Below are 26560 nucleotides of genomic sequence, written 5' to 3'. Positions count from 1 at the left end.
TACTCAAGGCATTATGGTCACAGTATAGTTTTAAACAATTAAATGTCCATTTAATGCTTTTTTGTTGCATAGACATTTGGTAGGGCTATAAAATGCATTGAAATTTAAAATACATTATAAGTTTGATAACAATTTCTAAGTAAATAGAATGGAAATACAGGTTTAAGGGGAAATATTAATAATATTAAATTTCTGGTTATTAATGAAGACTTTGTTCTTAAAATTTTAATGGATAATGGAGACCAAATTACCATGGCATTTTGATTTCATTGGATGCAGTTTCAGAAAATTATTTAACAATTTTATTTTAAAATGTGAATTTCACAGTTGGATAACCCATTCCTTTTAACTATTTATTTAGCAAATATTTGAACTTATGATAAAAAATGTTTGACTTGAAGATATATGAGAGAAAAAATAGTTTATCAAAGTATTTTAGATAATATAAAACTGAAGTTTGACAGTCACTGGCATTGAGGGTTTCTTCCCAGGTCTGACCTCCTATTCTAAATATCCTTATATAGACTATTGCCAACTCTAGTCATGGTTAAGCCAAATTCAAATGTCAGGTATGCTAAAAAATACATAGGAATTGGGGACATGAACTACATAGCATAATGTGTTAGCAGGCAACAATAATCTAGAGAATTATAGCCCTGATGAGAATGATTAACCTGTGGTCTTTTGAGTTTCTTGGGATTAGAATGTTGAAGGGATGTCCTTGAAAAGGCAAGTATAGATATCTGGAGGGGTGCACACTGGAAAAGACTGGGGAGAAAGGCCTTCTGACTTTCCTGGTCAGAGTGAACAAGCCTATTGGAGAAAGAGAAGAACATGCCCAATTTAGAAATAAGAGATGGAGAAGAGTAGGTTAGAAGGGGAAGGAATTTTTCTTTTTAAGTTGAAAGCAATTTAAGATCAGAAAGTAAGGGGAAAAAAGAACTAAAATCCTAACAAAAAGACAACCAAATAGGTAAAATTCATGGTAGGATGAAATATATTAGATTTAAAACAATAGATAAAAAGTCAAACAAATGAGGCCAAAGGTTAGAGATAAAATTAAACCAGATAAAGTATTAAAAGAGTAGGCTTATGTCATGAAAATAAACATGCAAAGAAAATTAAAGATTTTTTTTTTAAAGATTTTATTTATTTTTTTGAGAGAGAGAGAATGAGAGAGAGCCCATGAGAGGGGGGAGGGTCAGAGGGAGAAGCAGACTCCCCGCCGAGCAGGGAGCCTGATGCGGGACTCGATCCAGGGACTCCAGGATCATGACCTGAGCCGAAGGCAGTCACTTAACCAACTGAGCCATCCAGGCGCCCGAAAATTAAAGATTAAGAAAAGAAATTTAGAACTAAAGAAAGTAAAAAAACAAAAACAGAAAACAAAGTCTTTTAAAAATAAGTAATGAACAGTTAGAGGTGAAAGGATGATAGAAAAAGATGGGTGGGGAGCAGAAGTTGAGAGCATGGTGACTTAGTGCTAGGCGAGCCGAGAAGGGCCCTCTGTCTCTTCTTCCTGGAAGGCCTGGTAGCCTGCACCCCAGTGAATGGGGGAGTCCTCACAACGTTAACCATGTTTCCCTAATACAAACAGCTCAAACAGAAGAGTGGCTGAGCTTGGCCCCAAGCAAGCCAGTACACTATATTTCAACATTGTGTTGGAAAGATTATTCAGCGGGGACATCCCTGCGTAGATAACACAGGTGACCATGTGACAAGGCGGCTTGGGGAGAGACTGGGAAGGCAGGGCCTTACATCATCTCCAGGATGCATGGCATTTGCGTTGCCACATTTGTCTGTGGTAGGATTGGTTGTCTCTGAAAGCTAATGGAGGGAAGTTTGGGGAGAATAAAGGAGGCTGCACATAGAGTGGAGCCTTGCTTCTCACTCCCCCAAATAGAAGCAGGCATGTGCTCTGCAGCTTCTGATGCCCTAACCGAAGACGGGGTCTCACGTCACTGTGCCCATCAGTGCGGCCCTGCAGTAAATGAGAATCTGAATCCCAGCCCAGGCTAGCCCCAGTGTGTGCTGCCCAGCAAGGCAAAGGAAACCCTTTGAGTGGTTGCCAAGTGCATGAGAAAGAAAGGGGCACTTAGATGAAGGAGACTGATGGCATGTTTGTCACTCTCAGCTTTTTTTTTTTTTTTTTTTTTTTTTTGGTATAGTCAACTTCTCTTCTAGTGGCCCTGAGCCATTTTCAGCTTCCAGGAGCTCGAACCACACCGTTTCTCCAAGCACAGAGTTTCCCCCATGCTACCATTCCTAGATCTGCTCTGGGAATGGGAGTTCTCTTCTCCTGGGCCCTCCAGGTGCTGCTAGATCATAGACCACTGGGACTGTTGTCTTGTCCTCTTCTGGTCTCTTATCTACGATGTTCAGTAGTGATGAATAAATTTTAGCAAAAGCATGATATGCATATGAAATAACCTGAAAGCTTGAATCACTTGCTTTAAAAATGGACTCCAACAGCGTCAAGGAATTCGATTCTAATGCTGTCTTTTAGTGAGCGTTTCTTAAATGTACTACCTGACAGTAATTTGTCAGATTCTTCCGAGGCCTTTTCTCAGAGATACCAGCCTTGTGAGCATCATGTCACTTAGTATGCTTTCCTGGCAATTTTTTATTCCTGGGAGGATCATTTTACATTAAGATATATATATTTCTAGAAGCAGAGCAATGTCTGACTAACCTAAACATTTATGGAAGTTAAAATAACAATGTGGGCTTTTTTTAGTAGCATGTCAGAGCTTTTCCTGAAAATATCAGGCAAAAGTATCTGACGTGGATAATAAAACCGTTTCTTCTGTAAAAACAGAATGAAGGAAAAGAAGAATGCTGCTACACTATTACTATATTTCAGGCAGAACTTTAAAATCTGTTATGATAGAGGCGCCTGGGTGGCTCAGTCGGTTAAGCGACTGCCTTCGGCTCAGGTCATGATCCTGGAGTCCCTGGATCGAGTCCCACATCGGGCTCCCTGCTCGGCGGGGAGTCTGCTTCTCCCTCTCACCCTCCCGACCCTCCCCCCTCTCATGCTCTCTCTCTCTCTCAGTCTCTCTCTCTCAAATAAATAAATAAAATCTTAAAAAAAAATCTGTTATGATAAATATGTTATGAAGTGCAAACATTAATGTATATTGTAAAATGTCACTGCTTGAATATGAATGTCACTTGATCCCTCAAAGCCAATGAATACAAATGAGGTCCCATTAACGGTGTTGTCTATCCTAACTGCAGTGTGCATTGACCCCCCCCCCTTTGTGTGACTGTGGCACCTCGGTCTCTCCCGTTCTCCCTCTTTCTCTTCCTGTTCCAACCTCCTCCCTTTATTTCTGAGAGTCTCCAGTGTTTTATATGCCCTGTAAACAGTTGTGCTCCTTGTCATCCCTCATCCCAGTCCCTTTCCTTGCTGCCGTACGAGGAAGGCTGTCCTTCTAGGCAGGGCCACATTTTGGTGGCACCCAGTCCCTCTCTCTGTGGATGATGCGTCTGTGGTCTCTGATAGCCATATGTGTGAGATGGTGGTGGAGCTGACCCTTTGCCCACCTCCATGCTCTGTTTTGTCACCTGCACCCTTCAGGGTGCACCCTTGCACCCTGAAGCAGAACTGTTTGTGCTCAGAGTTTGGTTTTGTTTTTAACGAATATAGTTATTTCATCATCTGACTATAACCCCTTTCTTCGTGTGGGCTAAAAACCAAATCATCATTTGTGAATATATGTGTGTAGGGATATACCATGTCTTTTAGGAAGAAAGGTGACGGACACCATGACATTCCCCAAAGCCCCATTGTATTAGCTCGGGCTACCATAACACGGTCACATAGACTGGGTGGCTTAAATGACAGAAATTTATTTTCTCACTGTTCTGGAGTCTGGAAGTCTGAGATCGTGGTTGAGTTTTTGGTGAGATCTCTTCCTGGCTTTTCGGTAGCTGCCTTGCTGCTGTGTCCTCCTCATGTGGCCAAGAGACAGAGCTCTGATGTATTGTCCTCTTCTTATAAGGGCACCAGATCCTTATGACCACAAGTAAACTTAATATCCTCCTAAAGGCACTCTCTCCAAATATGGTACTGTTGGGGGATAAGGTTTCAACCTATAAATTTAGGGGTATACAATTCAGTCCACAGCACCCACTATTCTCTTGTTTTTTGTTCCTCTCACAAAACGACAACTGCAGGGACGCCTGGGTGGCTCAGTCGGTTAAGCGTCTGCCTTCAGCTCAGGTCGTGATCCCAGGGTCCTGGGATCGAGTCCCGCATCGGGCTCCCTGCTCCGCGGGGAGCCTGCTTCTCCCTCTGCCTCTGCCTCTCTCTCTATCTCTCATGAATAAAAAACAAACAAACAAACAAACAAACAAAAAACAAACAACAACAACAACAAAAAAATGACAACTGCAAATCGAGGTATAAATCCCCTTCCTAGCTCACCTTCCAAAGTAAAAGTGTCTGTGCTAATCAGCTCAGGCCTATAGTACTGCCACAGCAAATGGCCAGATTGCAAATTCCATTTTGGGCACATTTAGGACAACTGTGGTGTATAACTGGTATTGCAGAAGTCATAACTTCTCTTATTGCATGGAAAACTTAACCTTCATTCTGGAATATTCCCTCACCTCTTGATGCAAAGTGAATAAACATTTTAGAATTTCTTTTTTTAAATTTAATTTTATTATGTTAGTCACCATATAATACATCATTAGTTTTTGATGTGGTGATCCACGATTCATTGTTTTCATGTAACACCCAGTGCTCCATGCGGTATGTGTCCTCCTTAATACCCATCACCAGGCTAACCCATCCCCCCACTCCCCTCCCCTCTAAAACCCTCAGTTTGTTTCTCGGAGTCCATAGTCTCTCATAGTTCATCTCTCCCTCCAATTCCCCCCCCCCATTTTTCCCTTCCTTCTCCTAATGTCCTCCATGCTATTCCTTATGTTCCACAAATAAGTGAACCATATGATAATTGACTTTCTCTGCTTGACTTATTTCACTTAGCATAATCTCCTCCAGTCCCATCCATGTTGACGTAAAAGTTGGGTATTCAAAATCAATGCACAGAAATCAGTTGCTTTCTTATACACTAATAATGCAACTGTAGAAAAAGAAATTAAAGAAATGATTCCATTTATAATAGCACCAAAAACCATAAGATACCTTGGAATAAACCTAACCAAAGGTAAAATATCTATACTCTAGGAACTACAGAACTCATGAAAGAAATTGAAGAAGACACAAAAAGATGGAAAAACATTCCATGCTCATGGATCGGAAGAATAAACATTGTTAAAATGCCTATGCTATCCAGAGCAATCTATACCTTCAATGCCGTCCTGATCAAAATTCCAATGACTTTTTTCAAAGTGCTGGAACAAACAATCCTAAAATTTGTATGGAATCAGAAAAGGAAATGTTGAAAAAGAAAAACAAACCTGGGGGCATCACGTTGCCTTATTTCAAGCTATATTACAAAGCAGTGATCACCAGCAGCATGGTACTGGCACAGAAACAGACATATAGACCGATGGAACAGAATAGAGAGCCCAGATGTAGACCCTCAACTTTATGGTCAAATAATCTTCGACAAAGCAGGAAAAAATATGCAATGGAAAAAAGAGTCTCTTCAATAAATGGTGCTGGGAAAATTGGACAGCTACATACAGAAGAATGAAGCTCGACCATTCTCTAACACCATTCACAAAGATAAACTCAAAGTGGCTGAAAGATCTCAATGTGGGACAGGAATCCATCAAAATCCTAGAGGAGAACATAGGCAGTAACCTCTTCGACATCGGCCACAGCCAATGTATTTCAAGATACATCTCCACAGGCTAGTGAAACAAAAGCAAAAATGAACTACTGGGACTTCATCAAGCTAAAAACCTTCTGCACAGCAAAGGAAACAGTCAACAAAACAAAGAGGCAACCCATAGAATGGGAGAAGATATTTGCAAATGACACTACAGATAAAGGACTTGTATCCAAGATCCAAAAGAACTTCTTGAACTCAAACCTTTTAGAATTTCTGGAAAAAAAAAAAAAGAGAGAGAGTTTTATTTGAGCCCCAGTTAGGACAGCTGCCTGGTAGATACACAACCTTCAGGAAGAAGAGAGTGCTCCAGAGAAGGAATGTTTAATATGGGGTTATATATGGTTTTGTTACATCAGGAATTACAAATCATCATGATGAAGGATAGCTCAGAAAATTACAAACTTTATCTTATGCTTTTATTATGTGCAAGCTTGCAGGCTTTGAAGTATGGGAATGGAACTTAGGGAAATTTTTACTCTTCAGTTTGAAATGTTCCTTTTAGGTTATTGGCTAACAAAGCAGATGTACACTGTGCGTTCAGGGCAGAAACAGAGCCCATACTTTGAAGTTTGGTTAAGTCATTCTGACCATGGTAAATGTTCAAGTGTAGCTTCCCTGGGAGCCCAGGAGCAGGGTCCACAAACATCGAACATTGAAAATGTCCTTTATCAAGTCCCACCTATAACCAGCTCTGTGCTATAGCCCTCTATGCCTGGGGAGGCCTCTATGATTAGGGTTAAGCCTACTGATACACCCCGGAGTTGTAGAATGAAAGACCGCAAATTTGCGGCCAGTCAGACCTGATTCTGAATACTAGCTGTGTTATTTACTACCTGCCAGGAGCTGGAGAGCTATGTAACCTCTCCCACACTGAATTTCATTCTTCAGCAAATGAAGAAAATGAATAATACTTAACTGTGCAGAACTTTTGAAAATTAAAGGTAATGAAGTAGTATGCACCCAGGATTGTACCCGAAGTGTGGCTTACTGACTTGTTATATGATGCTTCGAAGAAGAAAGCGAAGGAAGAATCTGCTTCAGGGGTACTCTGAAGTCATCAAAATGATTTTTCATTTGCCAAAACAAACTACAGCATTCTTAGAAGCAAAAGGATGGGAGAACCATGCTGGTAAATTAAATAAGCAGTGAGGTGCTGAAATTCTCCAGATGTTGGAAATTTGGGATCTGTCAAGACATGGTGGTATTCTTTTTTTTTTTTTTTTTTAAGATTTTATTTATTCATTTGACAGAGAGAGACACAGCGAGAGAGGGAACACAAGCAGGGGGAGTGGGAGAGGGAGAAGTAGGCTTCCCGCCGAGCAGGGAGCCCGATGTGGGGCTCGATCCCAGGACCCTGGGATCATGACCTGAGCTGAAGGCAGACGCTTAACGACAGAGCCACCCGGGGGGCCCTGACACGATGGTATTCTGATGTAGTTTTTCTTCTCAAGCTCAATTAGATTTTCTAAATTTTAGGTATATTCTTGTATTTACACAAACAGTTCATGTATTTTTTTGGGACATGGAACAATTGGTAAGAAAATTATAGGAGAACCTTAATGTGTCTTCTTTCCTGATGTTCAAGAAAAAAGACTAAGCTTTCCTTCTAGTCTCTTTCAGTGCAAGTTTATATTTGCAAAGCCAGGTGAAGAGACCTATAACTGGGCCTATCCAAACTGTTTTTCTGCTGTCCCTTTCTGCCACGTAGATTCCCCTTATTCTTTTTCCCTTTTTTTTTTTTTTTAATATGGAATGCTTCACGAATTTGCTTGTCATCCTTGCACGGGGGCCATGCTAATCTTTGCTGTAGTTACAATTTTAGTATATGTGCTGCTGAAGCGAGCACCAGATTCACTTTAAAGAACACTCATCATACCTCAGTGCAGAAGCAAGCATCAGGGCTTAGCAAGGGAGGGTGCAAGACACCTCAACAGTTTTGTTTTTTTTCCCAGAGTGAAGAGACTTGGGGAACATGAATAAGTGAAATGTGGGCATATATGAGTGAATACATCAGATGTCAGTGGACTGAATTTATTTGTGTCAAAAGAGAGCAGAGAATGTTATCCATTTATTGCTCTTGTTTTTAAAATTGCTCTTTCCTCTTTTATTTTGTTATTTTATTGTCTGTGATCATTGCAGAAGCGCCAGAAATTACAGAAAAGCAGAGTGGTTTCTCAGGAAAAATTATAGATGGTGATGGATGACGATGAAATCGTGTGATAGTAAAACGCTGTATTGAGTACTGAGCTCCCTGCTGGATTAGAGAAGGAACATGAGTAGATAAAAGCACAACAATTTTCTTTTCACTGTGTCTCAGGAGAAAACAATGCAGTTCAGCATAGATGGAAGCAAATGAGATTAGTTAAAAGAAGGAGGAACTTAAATAACGTAGGCCAAGGCCAAGTAATGATTACGAAAAAGATGACTCACATAATAAAGGCATAAATGAGAAAAAGTGGTGTTTCATCTTAGATTTTATTGGTCCTTTTCCTGAGGTTTATGCGTTAAGGAGGAGTCACACAATACAGAATGAGACAGAGAGTTGATAATTATATGGTTAGATGAATTAAATGATTCTAGACCCCAAATTGAATATTTCACTTCTGTTTTCTAGGTCACCTATCTACATTGTTTCAGTGAACTGAGTTGGTTGTAAAAATTCTACTATGCTATCAGGAGATGGCTCAAAAACATCTCCATGAACTGAGTAGAACTACTATGCAAGAATATGCTGTGGGCAGGGACATAACGGTATGTTTTAAAGTATCGAAAAAATCTTAGGGTCATGCAACCAACTCACACACTTAATCACTGTAAGATATAATATAGAAAGTTCATGGAAAACATACATTTCATACATGAAAAAAGACTGGGTTCTACACACACATGTATTTGCAATAGCCTAGTTATTAAGGAGTCATGATTAAACATGGGCTCTATCTGACTTATCCAATTTCTTAATAGTAGAATAAAGAACTTCTTTGGAGAAAGAAGGTTTTACTCAAAACCTGCTTCTCTGCATCTTTCTGAGTTGAGCAAAAAAGGAAACTAAAAAGGCCCAGAAGTCACAAGGCAAGATGTGTATTTATTAGGTTGATTCACGAGTGTGTTTGGTTTTCCGTCCTACGTTAAGGCATGGACTTTGCCTAGAGGGTAAGAATTACCTGCAGTTCCTGCTCTTTGTTTAGTTAAGTCAGTGCAGAATGATACATCAGCTGTACATGACAGGAGTCACCAAACGCCCTTGAAAACTCCGGCAAGCAGAGCACAGCGCCTTTCACTATGTGACCCTGATGAGGCATGACATTTATATTAGGATAAGAAATGCCAATCAAATGGAAGGTATTAGAAACGGCCCGTTGAGGAAAGGTGATGAATTATCCATTGATTTAGTCTAAGAAGAGAGGATGGAGAAAAAATAAAGGGATTTGATTTCATACGCAACTTGTTCAGGAGACAGCGTCTTAAAGGATTTTAAATGCCCTGTTCCTAGTTATTCGTGTGGCCTGTTTTTGGTAGGGAGAATCAAATGAATGAGCTCGAAGGTCTTCGTGTTTTAAAGTGGATGAGCGGAAAACGAGGAGATTGCCCAATGGAGGCTGTCTGTGCCTGTCAGTAACACTGCCTGGATTTCTTCTAATTGAAAACAGTACAAAGAGAGTTCAGATTACCAAAATGTTGCTCTGCTCTGAGGGGTAGTTTACTCTGGCGCTACACAGCTTGGTTTCAAATGCTAGTTCCTCTCCTTAATAGCTATATGACCTTGAGCAAAGTATTTAACCTCTCCTGGTTCTAACTGTCTTCAGCCATAAATGAGCACAGCAATAAATCTTACCTCACCGTTTTGTTTCAAATATTAAATGAATCGATACTGTTTAGGTATTTAGAGCATTTTTGGCACAAAGTAAGCCCTCCATAGATGTTAATTGTTATGGATATGCATTTTTCCACAGTGAAAATTGCTTTATTATTTTTTATCTAATGATAAAAGTGGTATGTGTTTACTGTTTAAGAGACAGATTTTAGAGATAGATAGAAGAAGAGAAGTTATTTGGAATCCATTTGCCCTCAGATAACTACAGTAAACATTTAGGTATTATTCTTCAAGATAGTTTTCTGTGTGTAAAACCCATAATGTATAAAATTATGTCACGCACCCTATCTCATTGGGCCAATCTCCTGCTGATTCCTACTCCATTCCACCACTAAAATAAAAATACAAATTAACCTGTGACACTGTCATCTAGCACAATCCAATGGTCCTCAAAGATTTCATCTTCTATAAAGTTTTTCTTGAGTACCTCACCCTTTTTTGAATCACCATTATTATTGTACTATATGCTCATTCCATGGGACCCTTAACACATTTGCTTCTTCAACAAATATATATATTGAATACTTTTTCTGTGTCAGGCATTGTATGAGGTGTGGTGTGAGAGTAGTCCCTGACTTGATGGAACTTAAGTCTTTGGGGAGAAAAAAATGCACTAATCAAATACTCACACATACACAACTTACAAACAGTGTCAAGTCTTATAAGGAATGTTCCAGAGTAATTGTTCTATGATAAACTCATCTATAGGATGAATTATAAACAATGATAGAAACAATGATTGCAGAGAGACTATACATGTTACAAACCTGGTTATTGTAAGAATAACAATTAGGAGAAGAAAGAGGATGATGGGAGGAAGGGAAGGGACGATAGAAGGAGAGAATGTGAAAACACTAAAATGCTCTTTTTTAAGAAAATAGAGGAGAGTGAGTTGTCTGCTTTTTCTCACACAATATCTTATGGTTATATAAAGCTTAACAATTATATCTTCAAGTTATTTTCCTTCTGTTGATACCAATTACAATTAAATTTAATAATTTTAAATAAAAATAACAGCATATATGATTCACATTTTTAGGAAAATACTTCTCTCATTTCTCTTTTTCTTTCTCTCTGTCCACCAAACCATCTATCATAATACATTCTTAGAAAGATGTCTGGAATCATGTTTACCTAATATTAATGCTTTCTGTCTGGTGGTGAAATTGTACAGTCATTTGTTTTCATTCCATCCTTGTTCTTTCTTTTATATGTAAGTTATTTAAGGTAAATACATATCAGCTTTTTAGAAAAGTGGCTCTCCAAGATGAAATCAGAAAGGGAGACGAACCATAAGAGACTCTTAATCATAGGAAACAAAGTGAGGGCTGCTGGAAGGCAGGTGGGTAGGGGATGGGTAACTGGGTGATGGACATTAGAGCACGTGATGTAATGAGCACTGGGTGTTATATAAGACTGGTGAAATCACCGAACTCTGTCTCTGAAGCTAATAATACATTATATGTTGATTAATTGAATTTAAGTTTTAAAAAAGAAAAAAAGTGGTTTTCCTAAGAGAAAGAGACTGAGATTGAAGCAATTATACCAAATGGTTGTAACAAAAACTCCCTTGAAAGTTGTCTTGAAGATTAAAAATGAAGTATGTAAGGTGCTTGGTACAAAGCGTGAAATACAGTGAGTGCTACATAGGATAACTCTAATTCACTTGTGTGTTTTTGCATTTGCTGGACAAAGAGGTAGGGAGGCTCCATGGGCGATGGCTGACACAGTTTGGAGCATTTAGACTTGAAAATCAAGATGATGATGATATAGATGAGGAAGTTCAAAGAATAAGAGCAAGGTTATAAAATAGCTTAATAGGATGGGTATGGAAAGAGAAATGGAGCAAAGAAAAGCAATGCATTGGGAAAGCTTGCTTACAGTTTTCACGATCACTCTTGTTTCTACCACAGAGGGAGTATAGAAGCCTCTACTGCTTTGTGTTTGATGATTTGCATACTGTATTTTCCTTATCTCCTCTGTTGAAGAGGTCTTTAATCCAAGGTCTTATAATCTCCTATTTTTTCTTTTAATACTTCCATAGTTCTGTTTTTTACATTTAAGTTTTAAATCCATCTGTAAGTGTGATTATGCTTATGCCATAAAGGATTATAACTTTATTTTTTTTCTGAATGGATAACCCCTGGTCCCATCACCATATACTGAAATAGCCATATTTTCCTCATCTACTTGCAATGCCACCTTGATTATGGTAAGATTCCCATGTTGTTGTGGTAAGTTTTCATATATACATCATCTGGTCTTGACCTGTATTCTGTTCCATAATAAATTTGTCTAGTGCTTTGGCATTATTACCTTTGATTGCTGCAAATTTATATGACTCTACATAAAGCTAGTAAGAATGGAAAATGGAAGATGGTTTGGAGAGTTTTTTTTTTAAAGCAAGCAAAATTGACAGAACTCTGTGGCTGTTTGTATGCTGATGGTGAGAGAGAGCGCAGAATAAACGGTGACTCCCAAACATCCGGTTGTTTCTGTTTGATGGATGATTGTCCAATTCTTGGAGAAAAAAAAATTTTCCTCCATCCTTCAAGATTCTGATAGCTGGACTCAATTAAATTGGCACGAGACAGATCAACAGGAGAAAATCAAATGTAATTTCATATGTGTGGAGAATTTGCATAAAGACGAGACTCCAAAGACCCTCAGGCAAATGAGTAATTTATGTCATCCTGACTTAAGGAGGAGATAGGGGTCTGGAACTTCACAGGGAAGAAAAGCAATTCACAGAAAGATACAAAAGAGTAAATGTTTTGTAAACAAATGTTTGCTGGACTGTCCAGAAACAATGGGATATAGGCAAGAATTTTAACAAACAGACTTTGCTAAACTCCTCCCTGTCTACTGCTACTAGTTCACATAATAGTGTGGCCATCTCTGGTGATAGGTCTCTTAAGGGAGCAGGTGCTCTATCTAAATTCTTTTTTAGGCAGTTAGAGGGAAGGTTAAAGTTTCTTCTTGACTCTTTGGGTCTTGTTTTCAGCTTAAAATTATCTGCGTGCCGAAGTGGCACATTTTGGGGGTGGCCTACCCTTGGCCCCTACAACATCAAGGGAAAACAGGAACAGGCAGAATAAAGAAACAGAAGGAAGAGCTGATACATGGGGAAGGATGGTAAATCAAATTTGAACATGGTACATTTACTTTCCTGCAAGATATGCAGGTAGAGCAGACTACCTGAGGTATGGAATTTGCAACTGGAGATATAATTTTAGGAGTCATCACATGCAGATTGCAGTTAAACTTGTGAGAATGACAGAAATGATTCCAGGAGAGTGTAATGAAAACAGTAGCTGATGTAGTCTTTGGTATCACACGTGGGATGGTTTCTTCTTATGGCTGATAAAATTTTCCTTGCAGCCCTATAGCAGATTCCTTAGGCAGCCTTAGCTTATTGGTGCAACCTCTACCCACTGCTGTGGGTCTTTTGAATCTCCAGATTTGAATCCATAAACTCTGCGAAATACTCTTAGAGTATTTCTGTGATAATTTATCATCTCCACTATTCTCCATTCTCTTATTCCAGGAGTATTAGTTGGATGTAGAATCTCTTAGATCAGTTTCACTGTCTCTTATCTTTCCTATCTTATTTTTTATCTTTTAAAGAAATTCTAGGGGCACCTGGGTGGCTCAGTCAGTTAAGCATCTGCCTTTGGCTCAGGTTGTGATCCCAGGGTCCTGGGATCAAGCCCTGCGTCAGGCTCCCTACTTAGCCGGGAGTCTACTTTTCCCTCTGCCTCCCCGCACCCCCCAGCCCCCGGTTGCGCTCGTGCTCTCTCTTTCTCTCTCTCTCTCTCAAATGAAGAAATAAATCATTTTTTTAAAAAGAAATTCTACTTTCTAGGAACTTCTCTCATATTTATATTCTAACTCTTCCATTGAATCTTTTATTTTAGCATTCCTGTTTTTGTTAGCTCTTTCTTGTTCTCTGATTGTTACATTATCATGACATCTTGATCGTGTTATAGTGAAGGAATATTTTGACATTTCTCTTAGGATAGTAGTTGAAAATATTAATGAATTTTCTCCAAATTCTTTTTTTCATTTGGGTCGTTTTATCTTCCTCTGTTTGTTTCTTTCAAGGCAGGTTTTCTTCAGATGCCTGATGAGCCATGATCATCTTTTTATTCAAGTTCAAGGGATGAAAAGTTGAATAAATTCTGACTTGAATTTTGCTTTAGGGTGATAGGGCTGAATTGATGGTTTTATGGAGGATCAGAACATGGCAGATTGTGGAGGTCTTTTCTGTGGAGCTATTATATTTTCCTTTATTATTATCAGTGAAGTTTTTGTTTTTAGTGAAGGGTCTTCAAATATTTCCCTCTGGCAGTGAGGCATAATGACTACTTCTCTATTTAGAGACTTAGTATTATAACTCTTATTATCAGTTACCCTTTTCACTGCTGTCCTCTTTCTGGACTTCACTGTACTTGATGTTTTGGATTTCTAAACCTTTTTTGGTTAGACAAGGCAATCTTAATTTCTCTCTCCCTCATTTATATCCCTTCTACTCACTTCAAACTCTAGTTTATTTTACTTTGTTTCATTAAGTATCACTTCTTTATCTGCTTTGGCTCCTTCATTTGTTGAAATATTCTGCTTTCTGATGACTCTTCTGGTTCCTTACTACCATTGTGGTTTTATACATTTCCCCCCTTTGGTGGCATCTAGGATGGGAGAGATAATAAATGTATATGACCATGTTCTAGGAATTTCACACAGGACAGTATATAATACAAGTAATTATAAAACTATACGGTTGTTCCAAGAGCTCAGAGTTAGGGAATCAGGAGAGCTGCTACTAGAATTTAAGAAACCAGGAAGTGCAAAGATACAGACAGTTGGCACTAGCGTTCTCAGATGACCACAACACAAAAGTGGGTAATTCTTAGCAAAAATCTCAGTGTTTCATGGGTTTTGCCAAATGCATAATGCCATGTACCTGCCATTACAGTATTAGGCAGAAAAGAGGAAGTACATTCTTATTGCAAAAAAAAAGTATAAATATTAGATAATGCCAGGATAGGTAGAATTTCAAACTTCATTGTTGTTTTTAGTTCCCCAAAGAGGTTAGAAACACTATATCAGTATGGGAGGCACCTTTCAATAAAATGTATATGTGTGTGTATGTACATCCTTGTTTTGACATAAAGGTTTGAGTTAAGGTAACCATTCGGGATTCTATAACAATAAATAACTATGATTTGAAATTTATTTTTCTTCATAAAAATGGACGAGGAGGATTTTCCTGTTACAGAGTTTTCATTTGGCATCTATCTTATGAATGGCAATACTGCCTTGCACTTTTCTTCTCTAAAATGTTACGGGGGATTAAGAGGTTGGCAATATAGACTCTTTTATTGTATTTTAACAGTGACCTTGCAGATGTTATTATGGGCTGTTCTAACATGTATGATCTTTCTTTTGCTAGTTCCCTGTTATCTTCATTCCATAAAAGAGCTTCCTTATAGAAATACTTTTTAGTAGGCCTTGTTTATTTTATCTTCTCTTCCCCCAGGGGACAAGTTAAGAGTACAGATGGCATTTTCCAAGGATATTACTTGCATTTATATCTTTATAAATTTGGACGGACAATTTTCACAATAACAGTGTTAAAATACAAAACAAAAAGAGGAATATTTTACAAAGTATAAATAATTCTTAAGGGGATTTATCATTTAACTCTGAAGGCTTTCTTTCTTTCACTTTTCATTATTTTGGTTTGAGAGACCGCTTGTAGAATAGTATTCTCTTAGCACCATATAAAATCAGTAGATTAAATGCAGAAAAAATAAATAAAAATAAAACCAAGAGTGCCCAGAGTTTTTTACACTACTCATTTTTATCATAGTCTGGTAGAGTTTTAATGATTCTGAGATAGAAGTGAGAGCAATCACCATCACTCAAAATGCTCAAAGCTTTAGTTATACATTCAGGAGCCTTTTAAATCTCACCACTTTTTCAAGTGTCCTTTATTTTATTTTATGTTTTAAAAAGATATACTTATTTATTTTAGAGAGTGCACACAAGCTAGAGGGGCAGAGGGAGAGGGAGAGAGAATCTCAAGCAGACTCAGTGGGGAGCCGGAGGAGGGGCTCCATCTCACGACCCTCAGATCAAAACCAAGAGTCTCTTAACTGACTGCACCACTCAGGTGCCCTCAAGTGTCTTTTAAACATCAAATTTTGGCCCCTTGCTTTTCCATGGCTTTAGCTAACCTGGGGGTCAATTGTAGGATATTTTCTTGTAATTTTTCTACACTTTAAACAAAAGATCTAAATCCAACAAGGTATAAAATAGCACATTTGGAGAATCTTACTAAGTTTCCATCCAGAACAGTCATACTTACACAAACATTTTATATCAACACGATCACAGTCAGTTGTAAGACTGTGTTCCAAACCTAGAGACGGGAATTATGTAACTTAACTTCTCTCTGAATGTGTCATCTATATCCTTCAAATGAAAAAATGGCTTTAGTTATAAGCACCTACATCCAGATCTCATTTAAATACTCTACATGGCGAAAGACTGAAGTTAGGAATCTGGTATCATGTTTATATTAGTTATTTAATTCAGTATTTATGGAGTGCCAGACATTGTGCTAGTCAAATAATCTGACCTCAGTGATCGCATAGCTTGCTAGTGAGAGAGACCAGCCCAGAAATAAGAAAATAAGAGCAATACAATGTTCTAAGTGGAAGGTAGAGATAGTACCCCAGGGCTGGGAAGCACAAGGGGGAAGGGGCTATTGAGGAGAAAGTGAATGAAGAAAGGCTTCTGAGATGAGGTGTTGGCAGAGCTGAGTATTAACAGATGTGAAAAATTTATTTAGGTTAATATAAGAAAGATTAAAGAAGGGCGTCATGGTGTTTTGGGGCAAAGGATGCCTATTGAAATCACAGACATATTAGCTAAGGCCAGATATGTGGAGGAATCCAAGTATTTTAGTGTTGCTAAAACAAGTAAGTCATGGAGTAATGAGAGATGAACCTGGAGGGGTTGGCTGAGAGGGATCAGCTCCCAAGGGAATAATCCTCTGTGTGACACTAAGGGTGGGAGAGGCTCAAAGACCTCAGAAGATACTGAAGTATGTTCAGCGGGGGAGAGAAATAGATGGAATTGTGTTTTTCAAAGATCCCTCTGTTGGCTGCACAAGGAATAAATTTATGAGGCAAAAGATCAACTAAAATGTTATTTTAATAGCCAAGGTAAGAATGAGAACCTGTCCAAAGGTAGTCAGAATGGAAGCAAGATAAATTAGATCTAAAAAATTAGAAAGTAAAAATCAGCATGACTTGCTGCCTGTTTGGATGCTGAGAGTGAGAGACAGTCAGGAATAATGTCTGTATTTCTAGCTTGATTTCCTGGGTGGATGATCATACTGTCCGTGGGGGGGGGAGAAGGAAATAGGAGGACAAAGGGCGCCTGGCTTGTTCCTTCAGTGAAGCATGAGACTGTTGGTCTTGGGGTTGAATTCAAGCCCCACTTTGGGTGTAGAGATTACTTAAAAATAAAATCTTAAAAAAAAAAAAACAAAAACAGAGGAGAATGAGCTAGTCTGAGGGGGAAGATAGAGAGTTAAATTTGAGCGTGTTGCCTTTGAGGTTCCTGTGAGACATGCAGGTTGCAGAGACTGGTAGACTTTGAAGTGTACAAGTCGCAGCTGGAGATACATATTTAGAACTCATCAGATACAAGCTGCTGTTAAACCTTTAAGAGTGAATGAGATTATTCCATGAAAATGAGATAGGCTGGAATCCTAGGAGCACGAAATTTTAATAGATGGGTGACAGAAGAAGAGCCCTGTAGAACATTCTTGGTGGAGGGGGCAAGAAACTACCCTCCTGGTATGTGAGGATCTATAGCTTCAGATCCGTTTTGGACAAAATCTTGTTGCCAATTTTAATTGACTTCATATCATCCTTTTAAAATTTTTTCATGACTAAGTACAACTTTAGGCCTCTAAGGCGTATGAGCCTTCAGATGCCTCATTGCAGATGACCCACACAACTGCATGTGAAGATAATCATATCCTAATAGTTGTATTACTTTTCAATTTTAAACTTTTGGATATTTACCAGACTGATTACTGGTCTTTATTTCCATTTTGCATAATACCTTTATAGCTTTTATTTTCATCCTCTAAGTCCCTTAGTTTCCAATTTCTTCTGTGCAGAGACTTTGCTTTCATCCAACATAAGCTGGCATTCAGTGACCTATCTCAGTCATAGAAGAACACACTGTTTTTATTTACCTTAATATATGGCTAAAATTTCAATTCTAAAACAATTATTTATGTATATGACAAAATTCAGTTGGCGTTAGGAGATATTGGAGTAGGTTTTCTCGTGAGTTGTTAAATGTGCTATCCAAAGAAATCTTTAGGTTAGATAAACACTGATCTTTACTAAAATGGGTGTAAGTTCTACCTGGGCTATAGAAAGTCATAATAATATCAAACTAGAAATTTGTGTGTGTGCACGCAAGTGCACGTATGTACCTGCGCCCACATGCCAGCTTGTATGTGCCAAATAGTGATCACCAAATGCAGTGGTAAATGAAAAGTCAGAGGTTCTAAAAACTGAAAAGTATACATTATTTTAAAGATATGGAAACTACCCCCCTCCAATTTCCAGGAGAGACTATGGACTCCGAGAAACAAACTGAGGATTCTAGAGGGGAGGGGGATGGGGGGATGGGTTAGCCTGGTGATGGGTATTAAAGAGGGCACGTACTGAATGGAGCACTGGGTGTTATACGCAAACAATGAATCATGGAACACTACATCAGAAACGAATGATGTTATGTATGGTGATTAACATAACATAATAAAATTTTAAAAATGCAAAAAAAAAAAAAGAGATATGGAAACTCAGGCCCAGAAAGAAGGTAAGTTGCCCAATATTGAGAGCAGAGCCCAGAAATCGAGCCTCTCAACTTCTCTTTTGGAATATATCATTGTGCTTTCAAATTATAGATCTATGGAATCATAGAATGAGAAGAATCTGTGATCATCTGGAGATCATTTATAGCAAAGTCACCTACCCCAAACACTCTGCTGTTTCTCTTGCAGGGGAAATTCAGTTAGCACGCACACTGATCACGGCTGTTGGCCATGCTTTTTCTATGAATTGTACCACTATTGCTACTTCTCCTCCTTTTCTGTCACTCATATATGACAGACATCTGAGCAGAGTTTCAGTATAAACTTCTTTTTGGGGGGTTGATGCTTCCAGTTCTCAGTATTGCCTACAAGCCTCATTTGGAAAAGACATTGAATACAAGCCAGTGGTCTTTTGTATTTTGAATTGAGCTAGAAAATGCTGTGATGATGACTTCATTCACGGAAGACTCAGTATTTTACTGACAATGAAGAAGTCAGGCAATTTTCAGGAGTAGAAGCTGGAATATGATTCATACATAAATTGGTATTTTATGAGTTTTTTTATGTGGCAGTTACCTAAGTTTTTTGCTGAAATGAGTTGAAAGGCAATGAGCAATCACTGAAGGGCTCCTCATCACCCTCCAGTGTCATTAGGAAAATTGTACAGAGAGGACACAGAAATTCATGGTACTTCCTTCTTTTGTTAATATCTGTGTATTGTCTTCCCTTTTCTTCCCTTCCCTTCTTCACCTCTCCTTTCTTACCTCCCATCCACCTCGGTTTCATTGTTAAACTTTTTCTTTTTCCACTCTTAAGTGACTTTGCTTGTTTCTGTTCTCACCCTTTCTCCATGGTCCCTGCACGCTGTGGTTTCGATGCAGATGGCGCAGAGTGGAGGTTCACAGCCCAGGCTCTGGGGTCAGACTGCCTGGCTTTGAGTCCCGGCTCCACCACTTACTAACTGGCTCACCTTGGGGAAGTCACCTAACTTCATGTTCTTTCAATTTTCTTATGTCTCATGGATAATCATTTCAACCTCTTAGAGTTATTATGTGGATGAAGGGAGAAAATATATGAAAGTGCTTAGAACAAGGCATGGTACCTAGCTACTTTTATATGTGCAATATATGCATATTTTATTATATATAATACATCATGGGTGATATACTATATATGTAATTTTTTATATGTGCAATTTTTCTTTTTAATGTTACTGGAAACGATAATAGGCTGGGTTGTTCTAAACCAGTTTTTATAATTTATTTACCTTTCCTCATTTCCTCCTTGAAGAAAGGTATGAGGAAATGAACTACAGAGATGTGTGCACACCTTAGAATCATTAGCCACACTGCTTTCCCCTCGTTCCTCCTCTGCGCAAACTCCTCGCAAATCTGTCATTGTTTCTGCAAGTTTGGAGCTTATATGAAACAGTGGAAGTGGAAGTGGAAGTACCTCTGTGTCAACAGAAACTTCATTTGTGAACTAATGAGGTTTTAATTTTTTGTGATTTTACACTATAGCTTTTTTTGGGGGGGATAGTAAACATAACAGATATTTGCAGTCTATAATACAATGTAAAATAATCCTGCTCAGTCAAAAGATATATGGTCCCTTCCCTCCAGGAGCTGTCAGTCTTCTGGGAAAGTTGAACAATATGCAATTTGGAATATACGGCTATATTTGTTGATGCCATTGATCTTTATGATGTCCTAAGTGATTGGACTTTTTTTCCCCCCTTTCTTACTCCTTGATAATGACTTTGCAACTATAATTACCTCTTTATATTTGTTGAGTTGCTTCTTGCCATCTGTGAATATTGTAGCATTCTGGACAGAGCTAAACTTTGGAACGTCCTGTAAATGTGTTAGGTGTTCAGTCTTAATCCTTTTCCCCACAGTTTTTTTTTTTAATTTGTTTTGTGTGTTTCCTGCAGGTTAGAAATAACCCAGACAAGAGAATAGCATTTGATATAGAGCAAAATATACTTATTTAGGAGAAAATAAGCTAGGGGCCTTAATGAGTATCCTTTGGTTGAGAATTCAGTTATTTTCAGATGTTACCATTAAAATTGTATACCACATAATAGGTTTGTAACATTGCCCTCGCAGGGCACAAAAGGGTCTCTGGTTGCTGAAAGAATTAGCTATACTTTCTTCTATGAATGGCTTGTTCTCAGAGGGTGACTAAGATGTGACAAGGAGTGACCCATATTTTTCCCCAAGAGAAAGGGAAGCTGTGGACAACAGTACCCTAAGAGTACTGTATAGAACTGTGATTATAGGTACAAAATTCTCTGAAGAAATAAGGCAAATAGGACCACCAACCAACATTTTCATTTTTCAACTAGTGGGATATAGATACCACATACACATATATACACACATACACACACACATATACATACACATTTATATGCATGTATATATATGTATATTTTGGCCCCTGTGTTATTTCTTTTTTTTTTTTTTTAAGATTTTATTTATTTGACAGAGAGAGACACAGCGAGAGAGGGAACACAAGCAGGGGGAGTGGGAGAGGGAGAAGCAGGCTTCCCGCCGAGCAGAGAGCCCGATGCGGGGCTCGATCCCCGGACTCTGGGATCACGACCTGAGCTGAAGGCAGACGCTTAATGACTGAGCCACCCAGGCGCCCCCCCTGTGTTATTTCTAATATATTTTTTTAAGATTTTATTTTTAAATTGTGTGTGTGTGTGTGTGTGTAATTCTGGAGTTTTATTCATGCAGTAATTCTCAAAATAAAAATTCTGAGCAGTTTATGACTTAATGACTGGTATTGTTAACAGAACTAGTAATGATAGGTCAATTATAAAACTGAAGTTAATAATCAGAGTCAGTGTGACTTTCATGAGCTTTTATATTAATCAGCTAAAATAAAGTATTCTACTTCATAGTGAGAAGGGATTCTTCTTTATGAAATGTCACAGTTATGAAAGAATTCCAGGTTCACCTAATTGCAAGTAGGAATCTTAAAGAAGCAAAAAACACCTTATTGCTGAAAATATTACCTCATATGTCCTGAAGTAAATGAAACAAGAGCACACATTGAGGGTACCGAGAGAGTTAATGCCAGGGTCTGTTATCTGACATATTGCTTAGGGACTGCCTCTGGCATTGTGGAGAAGTTGGTCATTATAAGGTGACATTAGTCTTGAATGGGCACACACCTAATATCACCTATACCAATAATATATAACTGGTCATTTTGGTTTTTTGAATATTACCTCATACCCCAAATGCCAACTTAAATGATTAAGAACATGGATAAAATGTCCACAAAGTGTGAGGCTCTGAGTAATAGTTGGATATAATCAAAATGAAAGCTGATTAACTCATTTGGTCAAAGTTAATGTAACATAAATGACATGGACTGTAGCCATACACAACTTTAATTAGGACATTGTCATTCTGTGTCCAAGGTGGGGTCTACACCCACCCAGCAGGCTCCTCAGCATGTACCCTTTATTAACAGAAAAAAATGGGTGTGAGGATAAAGACAGGTGATCACAAAGTCTCACTTCACTATGAGAAAAGCAGGCTACAGCTTGTATCCTGCTGGTGACATTAGCACTGTTGTCTTTTTATACAATGATACGTTTGTGCCAAAAAAGAGGTATTGATTCTTGTGTGTGTGTGTGTGTGTGTGTGTGTGTGTGTGTGTGTGGTGAGCTGTAAGGCTTTATATTAGAAAAACTCAAAAGAGAATTATGCTTAGAACCTAATAAAATATGAACGTCGTGGCTGATGGAAGCTACAGATAGATAAATGTGTCCAGTGTTGTCCTTAGTGAAATTTAAAGAATTCACCTCAAGAAGTAAAGACAATTAGGTAACTTGAAAGAGGACATGTTTCCGGTTTGTTGAATAGAGTGGATTTGACATTCAAAATCTATTTCTAAATGAATGATAACATATAGCCCTTATAATATAATCAGAGTTTATTTTCTACAACACATAGTATGTTCTGGAATATTAAGTGCGGCCACCTGAACTGCCATTGTGCTGCAAATAGCTGTGTTTGTCATCATCCAAAAGAGAATGAAGAAACCTCAGTACAGTGGTACAATTCCTCAGGGTAAAATTTTACTGCTGAAGAAAGGACATCTGTAGGTTTGTGATAAACCTAGAAAATGTCTTAAAATCAGAAATTATACACAAATATTTTGGTGTGTGGGGTGCCTGGGTGGCTCGTTGGTTAAGCGACTGCCTTCGTCTCAGGTCATGATCCTGGAGTCCCGGGATCGAGTCCCGCATCGGACTCCCTGCTCAGCGGGGTGTCGGCTTCTCCCTCTGACCCTCCTCCCTCTCGTGCTCTCTGTCTCTCATTCTCTCTCTCTCTCAATAAATAAATAAAAATCTTAAAAAAAAACCCAAATATTTTGGTGTGGATTAAACTAAAGACACAGGATTACATGGTTTCAGGGCCAAAGACATACTAAGATGCTTGTAGTATATGGGCTTTTTTTATAAAAATGGTTATGACTTGCAAGAAAAGCATGGAACCCACTAATTCTTCCCCAATCCTCAAAATGATGGTGATATAAATATATCATTTGTATTTCATTTTGATTGTTTAATTTTTGTGTATCAATTTGATAATATGCATAACACTAAAAAGTGTCATCTTAAGATCGTGTAGTGTTCTGAATGTTTAACTATACTGGAATTTAAAAGAAGATAAGATCTTTTAGTGGCATTTAAGAAATCCCTTTAAAAATAAAAAATGTCAGAATAAAAACTTGCTGCTTATATTCCATATTTCGGTACTAACTTTGATTTCTTCAGCTGAAAAGTAACGTACATAAAAAGGTTAGGAGTTACATGCTTTCAGAATGTGCTTTATATCTCCTTTATAATAGTCGTTTTATTTAATTAATTGTTTTTGAAATTATTTGTCCACAATCTGTCTTCTCTCCTTCACTAGAAACTTTACAAGGGTAGAGGACATCCTCTTGTTCACTCTTGAATTTTTGAGACATTCCATAGCCTCTGGCACACAATAGAACTCATAAATATTAATAGGACTGATGAATGAGTAAATCAATGAATAAATGAACAAACGGGCTCAGAGTAGAAGATAATTATAAACATTAGTGAGAGCCAACTATAAATTAATAAACCAATCTCTAATTTTTAGCTAAAACAAATTAGGGGTAATTTATGAAACTTAAAACTTTATGTAAAGATCTCATGCCTATAAACTGGAAACAATAGTGCTCATCCTCATAATCAGAAACGATTATGAGAATCGCTTGGGAAAATGTTCAACTAAGCTTCTTCTGCACCTTATACATCTATTGAAAATGAATTTATTGGCGCTAAACATTTTAACTTATAATGCTTATAATATTCTCTGATTCCCTAAGCTTTAGGATTTTATAATCGTTCATTCTCTCCCCATCCCTACCCACAAAATGGCATTATCATGACTATATTCTTTTTTTTTTTTTTAAGATTTTATTTGAGAGAGAGAGGGAGAGCGCACAAGCAGGGGGAACGTTAGAGGGAGAGGGAGAAGCAGGCTCCCCGCCAAGCAGGGAGCTTGATGTGGGGCTCGATCCCAGGACGCTGGGATCGTGACCTGAGCTGAAGGCGGACGCTTAACCATCTGAGCCACCCAGGTGCCCCAACATGACTATATTCTTGCTTTGGTTTTGTGCTGTGGTGGAAAACCATAAGTAACATCCTATCTGAATTAACGTAGCATGCAGGTAATTGAAGTACATTGGATTCTTCTGGTCTCTGGTAACATCTCACAGTGAATTCCTATCCTTGCAGCCAGCAATGACATTAATGTTTATCATAAATTAAAATATTTAGAAATAGTATACATTTGGGTTTGTATGTGTTTCATGTCCTCTGTCTCTCTCCTTCCCTTGTCCCCACCTTCAAGGAATGAATGAATTCTAAGACCATTTATAAACAAAATACTATTTGGTTTGGTTAAATCAATGGACCCTGAAGTGTCCAAGTCAGGGATCATTTGCTGGACTGAATTCATTTCCACAGGTTAGGCACCCAGGCCTGTGAGGACATGAGCATAACTAGGCAACAAAAGCTCTGGCCCGGTCTTTTTGATGGGGTGACAACACTGATTTCAGTGTTAAGTTATAAAGGAGACTTAGGATTTGTTCATTATTTTCCACCCAGAATTCCAAGAATTTTTTGAATTCCCCATTGTTCTTTTAACAAGATTTTTTAAAAAAGATTTTATTTATTTGAGAGAGAGAGAGTGAGAGAGACAGCACATGAGACGGGGGAGGGTCAGAGGGAGAAGCAGACTCCCTGCTGAGCAGGGAGCCCAACACGGGACTCGATCCAGGGACTCCAGGATCATGACCTGAGCTGAAGGCAGTCGCTTAACCAACTGAGCCACCCAGGCGCCCCCTTTTAACAAGATTTTGAAGGTATGAATATATATTCCTTTTTGGATATATTCATGGGAATTTGCAGATAAAGTTGAATAAATGATAAGGTTAATGGCCTGTGTAAATTTACCAACACCTTTCCCTATGTCATCAGCCACCCTGTTTGAGTTACTGTGATGTGCTCTGCTGATGAGCTCATACTCTTTTTTTCAAATATAGGAATTGCCATATGTCAGGGGATTGGATATTGCTGAAAATAAACAAAACTTCCTCCTCGGGATACCTAGAAGGCACTGATAGGTGTATTAAATTATTGTATGCTGAGTGTCTATACAAGGGTGTGTGCACGAATAATAGGACATTTGCACCTGGATCCAGTGATAACCCATGATTTGAAATATTTTAATCTGTGTTTATCTTATGAATTTGCACTTGATTTCTCATGGTTCCTTTAAATAATTATTCTCCTTGAAAACTAGCAAAAAATCTGTCAGGCTCACATAAATAAATACATTTGTTACATATCAAACAAAAAATGAATATGAGACTTCCAAGTAATGATGAGGGTTGATGACTGTGATATTTCCAACCAAACTTTATTTTGAAACTCATCAGTCAATGTCTTATATAGTTGGCAGCTCTTAAATTTTGTAGGCCTAAGCAAACCAAGAAGAGTATAATTAATTTTACTGTTGCATAACTTTAAAAATTAGATTGAATATGCTGGGAATGATACGTGGCACTGGTAAAAAAGCCAGTGGTAAGGATATTAGACAGCCAAAGACTTTCTTGTGCCAAGCCCTATGCTTGGGTGGCCCACGTGATACCACTTAGATTACTTTGGCAGTGCACTTGTGGGAATGAGCCTTTCTGGGCCCCTCCCAAGAACTGATTGAGTGAGTCATTTGATATGATGGTTGGACCCTCTCTGTTGAGGAGCAATGGTAGCCATACTGACTCTAGTCATTGAAGAAGGGCTCACTACATTATTTTCATATTTCACAAATCTAATATTTAATTCATTATTCAGACCATCATATTGCTTTGATAATCCTTAAGTAGCTCTAGACTATATTATTGTATTAGATTTTTGCATAAGACTCAGTGTAACCTGATGGAGGAAAAGGGAAGTTACAGTCACACAGGGTTTGGCTCCTGGTGATCCCAGTGAGTCTCACCGTGGACATGGGCAAGTCATTTAACTTCCCTGAGCCTTATTTCCTTCATCTGTAAAATAGTGATAACAGCCTCTTCCCCAAGAAAGTTAAAGTAAGGATAAATTATGTTAATGCTTGGAAAATACCTTGCAGAAGGCTTGCCTCCATTAGTTGCTTAGTAAGCTTCTCCTCAGGCTGAGAATTTAATCAGTAGGCTCACATTTGTACATTGTGGCTTTCCAGAATGCATTCCTGGGACAACATGGAACTCTCTCAGTTACACAGCTGTGACAACTCCAGAACTATATCTGGAATCCAATCTGATTGCTCAGTGCCCTGATGTACAAGTTTTTAAATATTTTAAATATCACCTTTAATCATTACGAGATGAACAGAATAGATCCCATCCCCCCGCCTGGCATCT

The 26560-nt window shown here is 38.3% G+C and overlaps 1 protein-coding gene and 1 non-coding gene across 3 annotated transcripts in view; one reads left to right on the top strand and one right to left on the bottom strand.

The window, feature by feature from the left end:
• The window catches only part of PDE4D (phosphodiesterase 4D), a 1027393-nt gene that overhangs the window by 8590 nt on the left and 992243 nt on the right, over positions 1-26560 (top strand). The window contains exon 1 of one of the 2 annotated variants that reach the window (XM_035014468.1): positions 8195-8564. The exons of the other annotated variant lie outside the window; for it this stretch is intronic. Coding sequence (XP_034870359.1) covers positions 8493-8564 — 72 coding nt within the window. The 5' untranslated portion in view covers positions 8195-8492. Of the gene's footprint in view, positions 1-8194; positions 8565-26560 lie in introns of those variants that run through there. 2 annotated transcript variants of the gene reach the window in all.
• LOC118017193 lies at positions 7555-7659 on the bottom strand. The gene has a single exon (XR_004681063.1). It is a non-coding gene; the product is annotated as a U6 spliceosomal RNA (small nuclear RNA).

The sequence above is a fragment of the Mirounga leonina genome, unplaced genomic scaffold (assembly GCF_011800145.1).
Source record: "Mirounga leonina isolate KUSES-001 unplaced genomic scaffold, KU_Mleo_1.0 Mir_168, whole genome shotgun sequence".
NCBI classification, from domain to species: domain Eukaryota; kingdom Metazoa; phylum Chordata; class Mammalia; order Carnivora; family Phocidae; genus Mirounga; species Mirounga leonina.
Note: the sequence above shows the minus strand (reverse complement) of the source record. Positions and strands in the feature narration are given on the sequence as shown.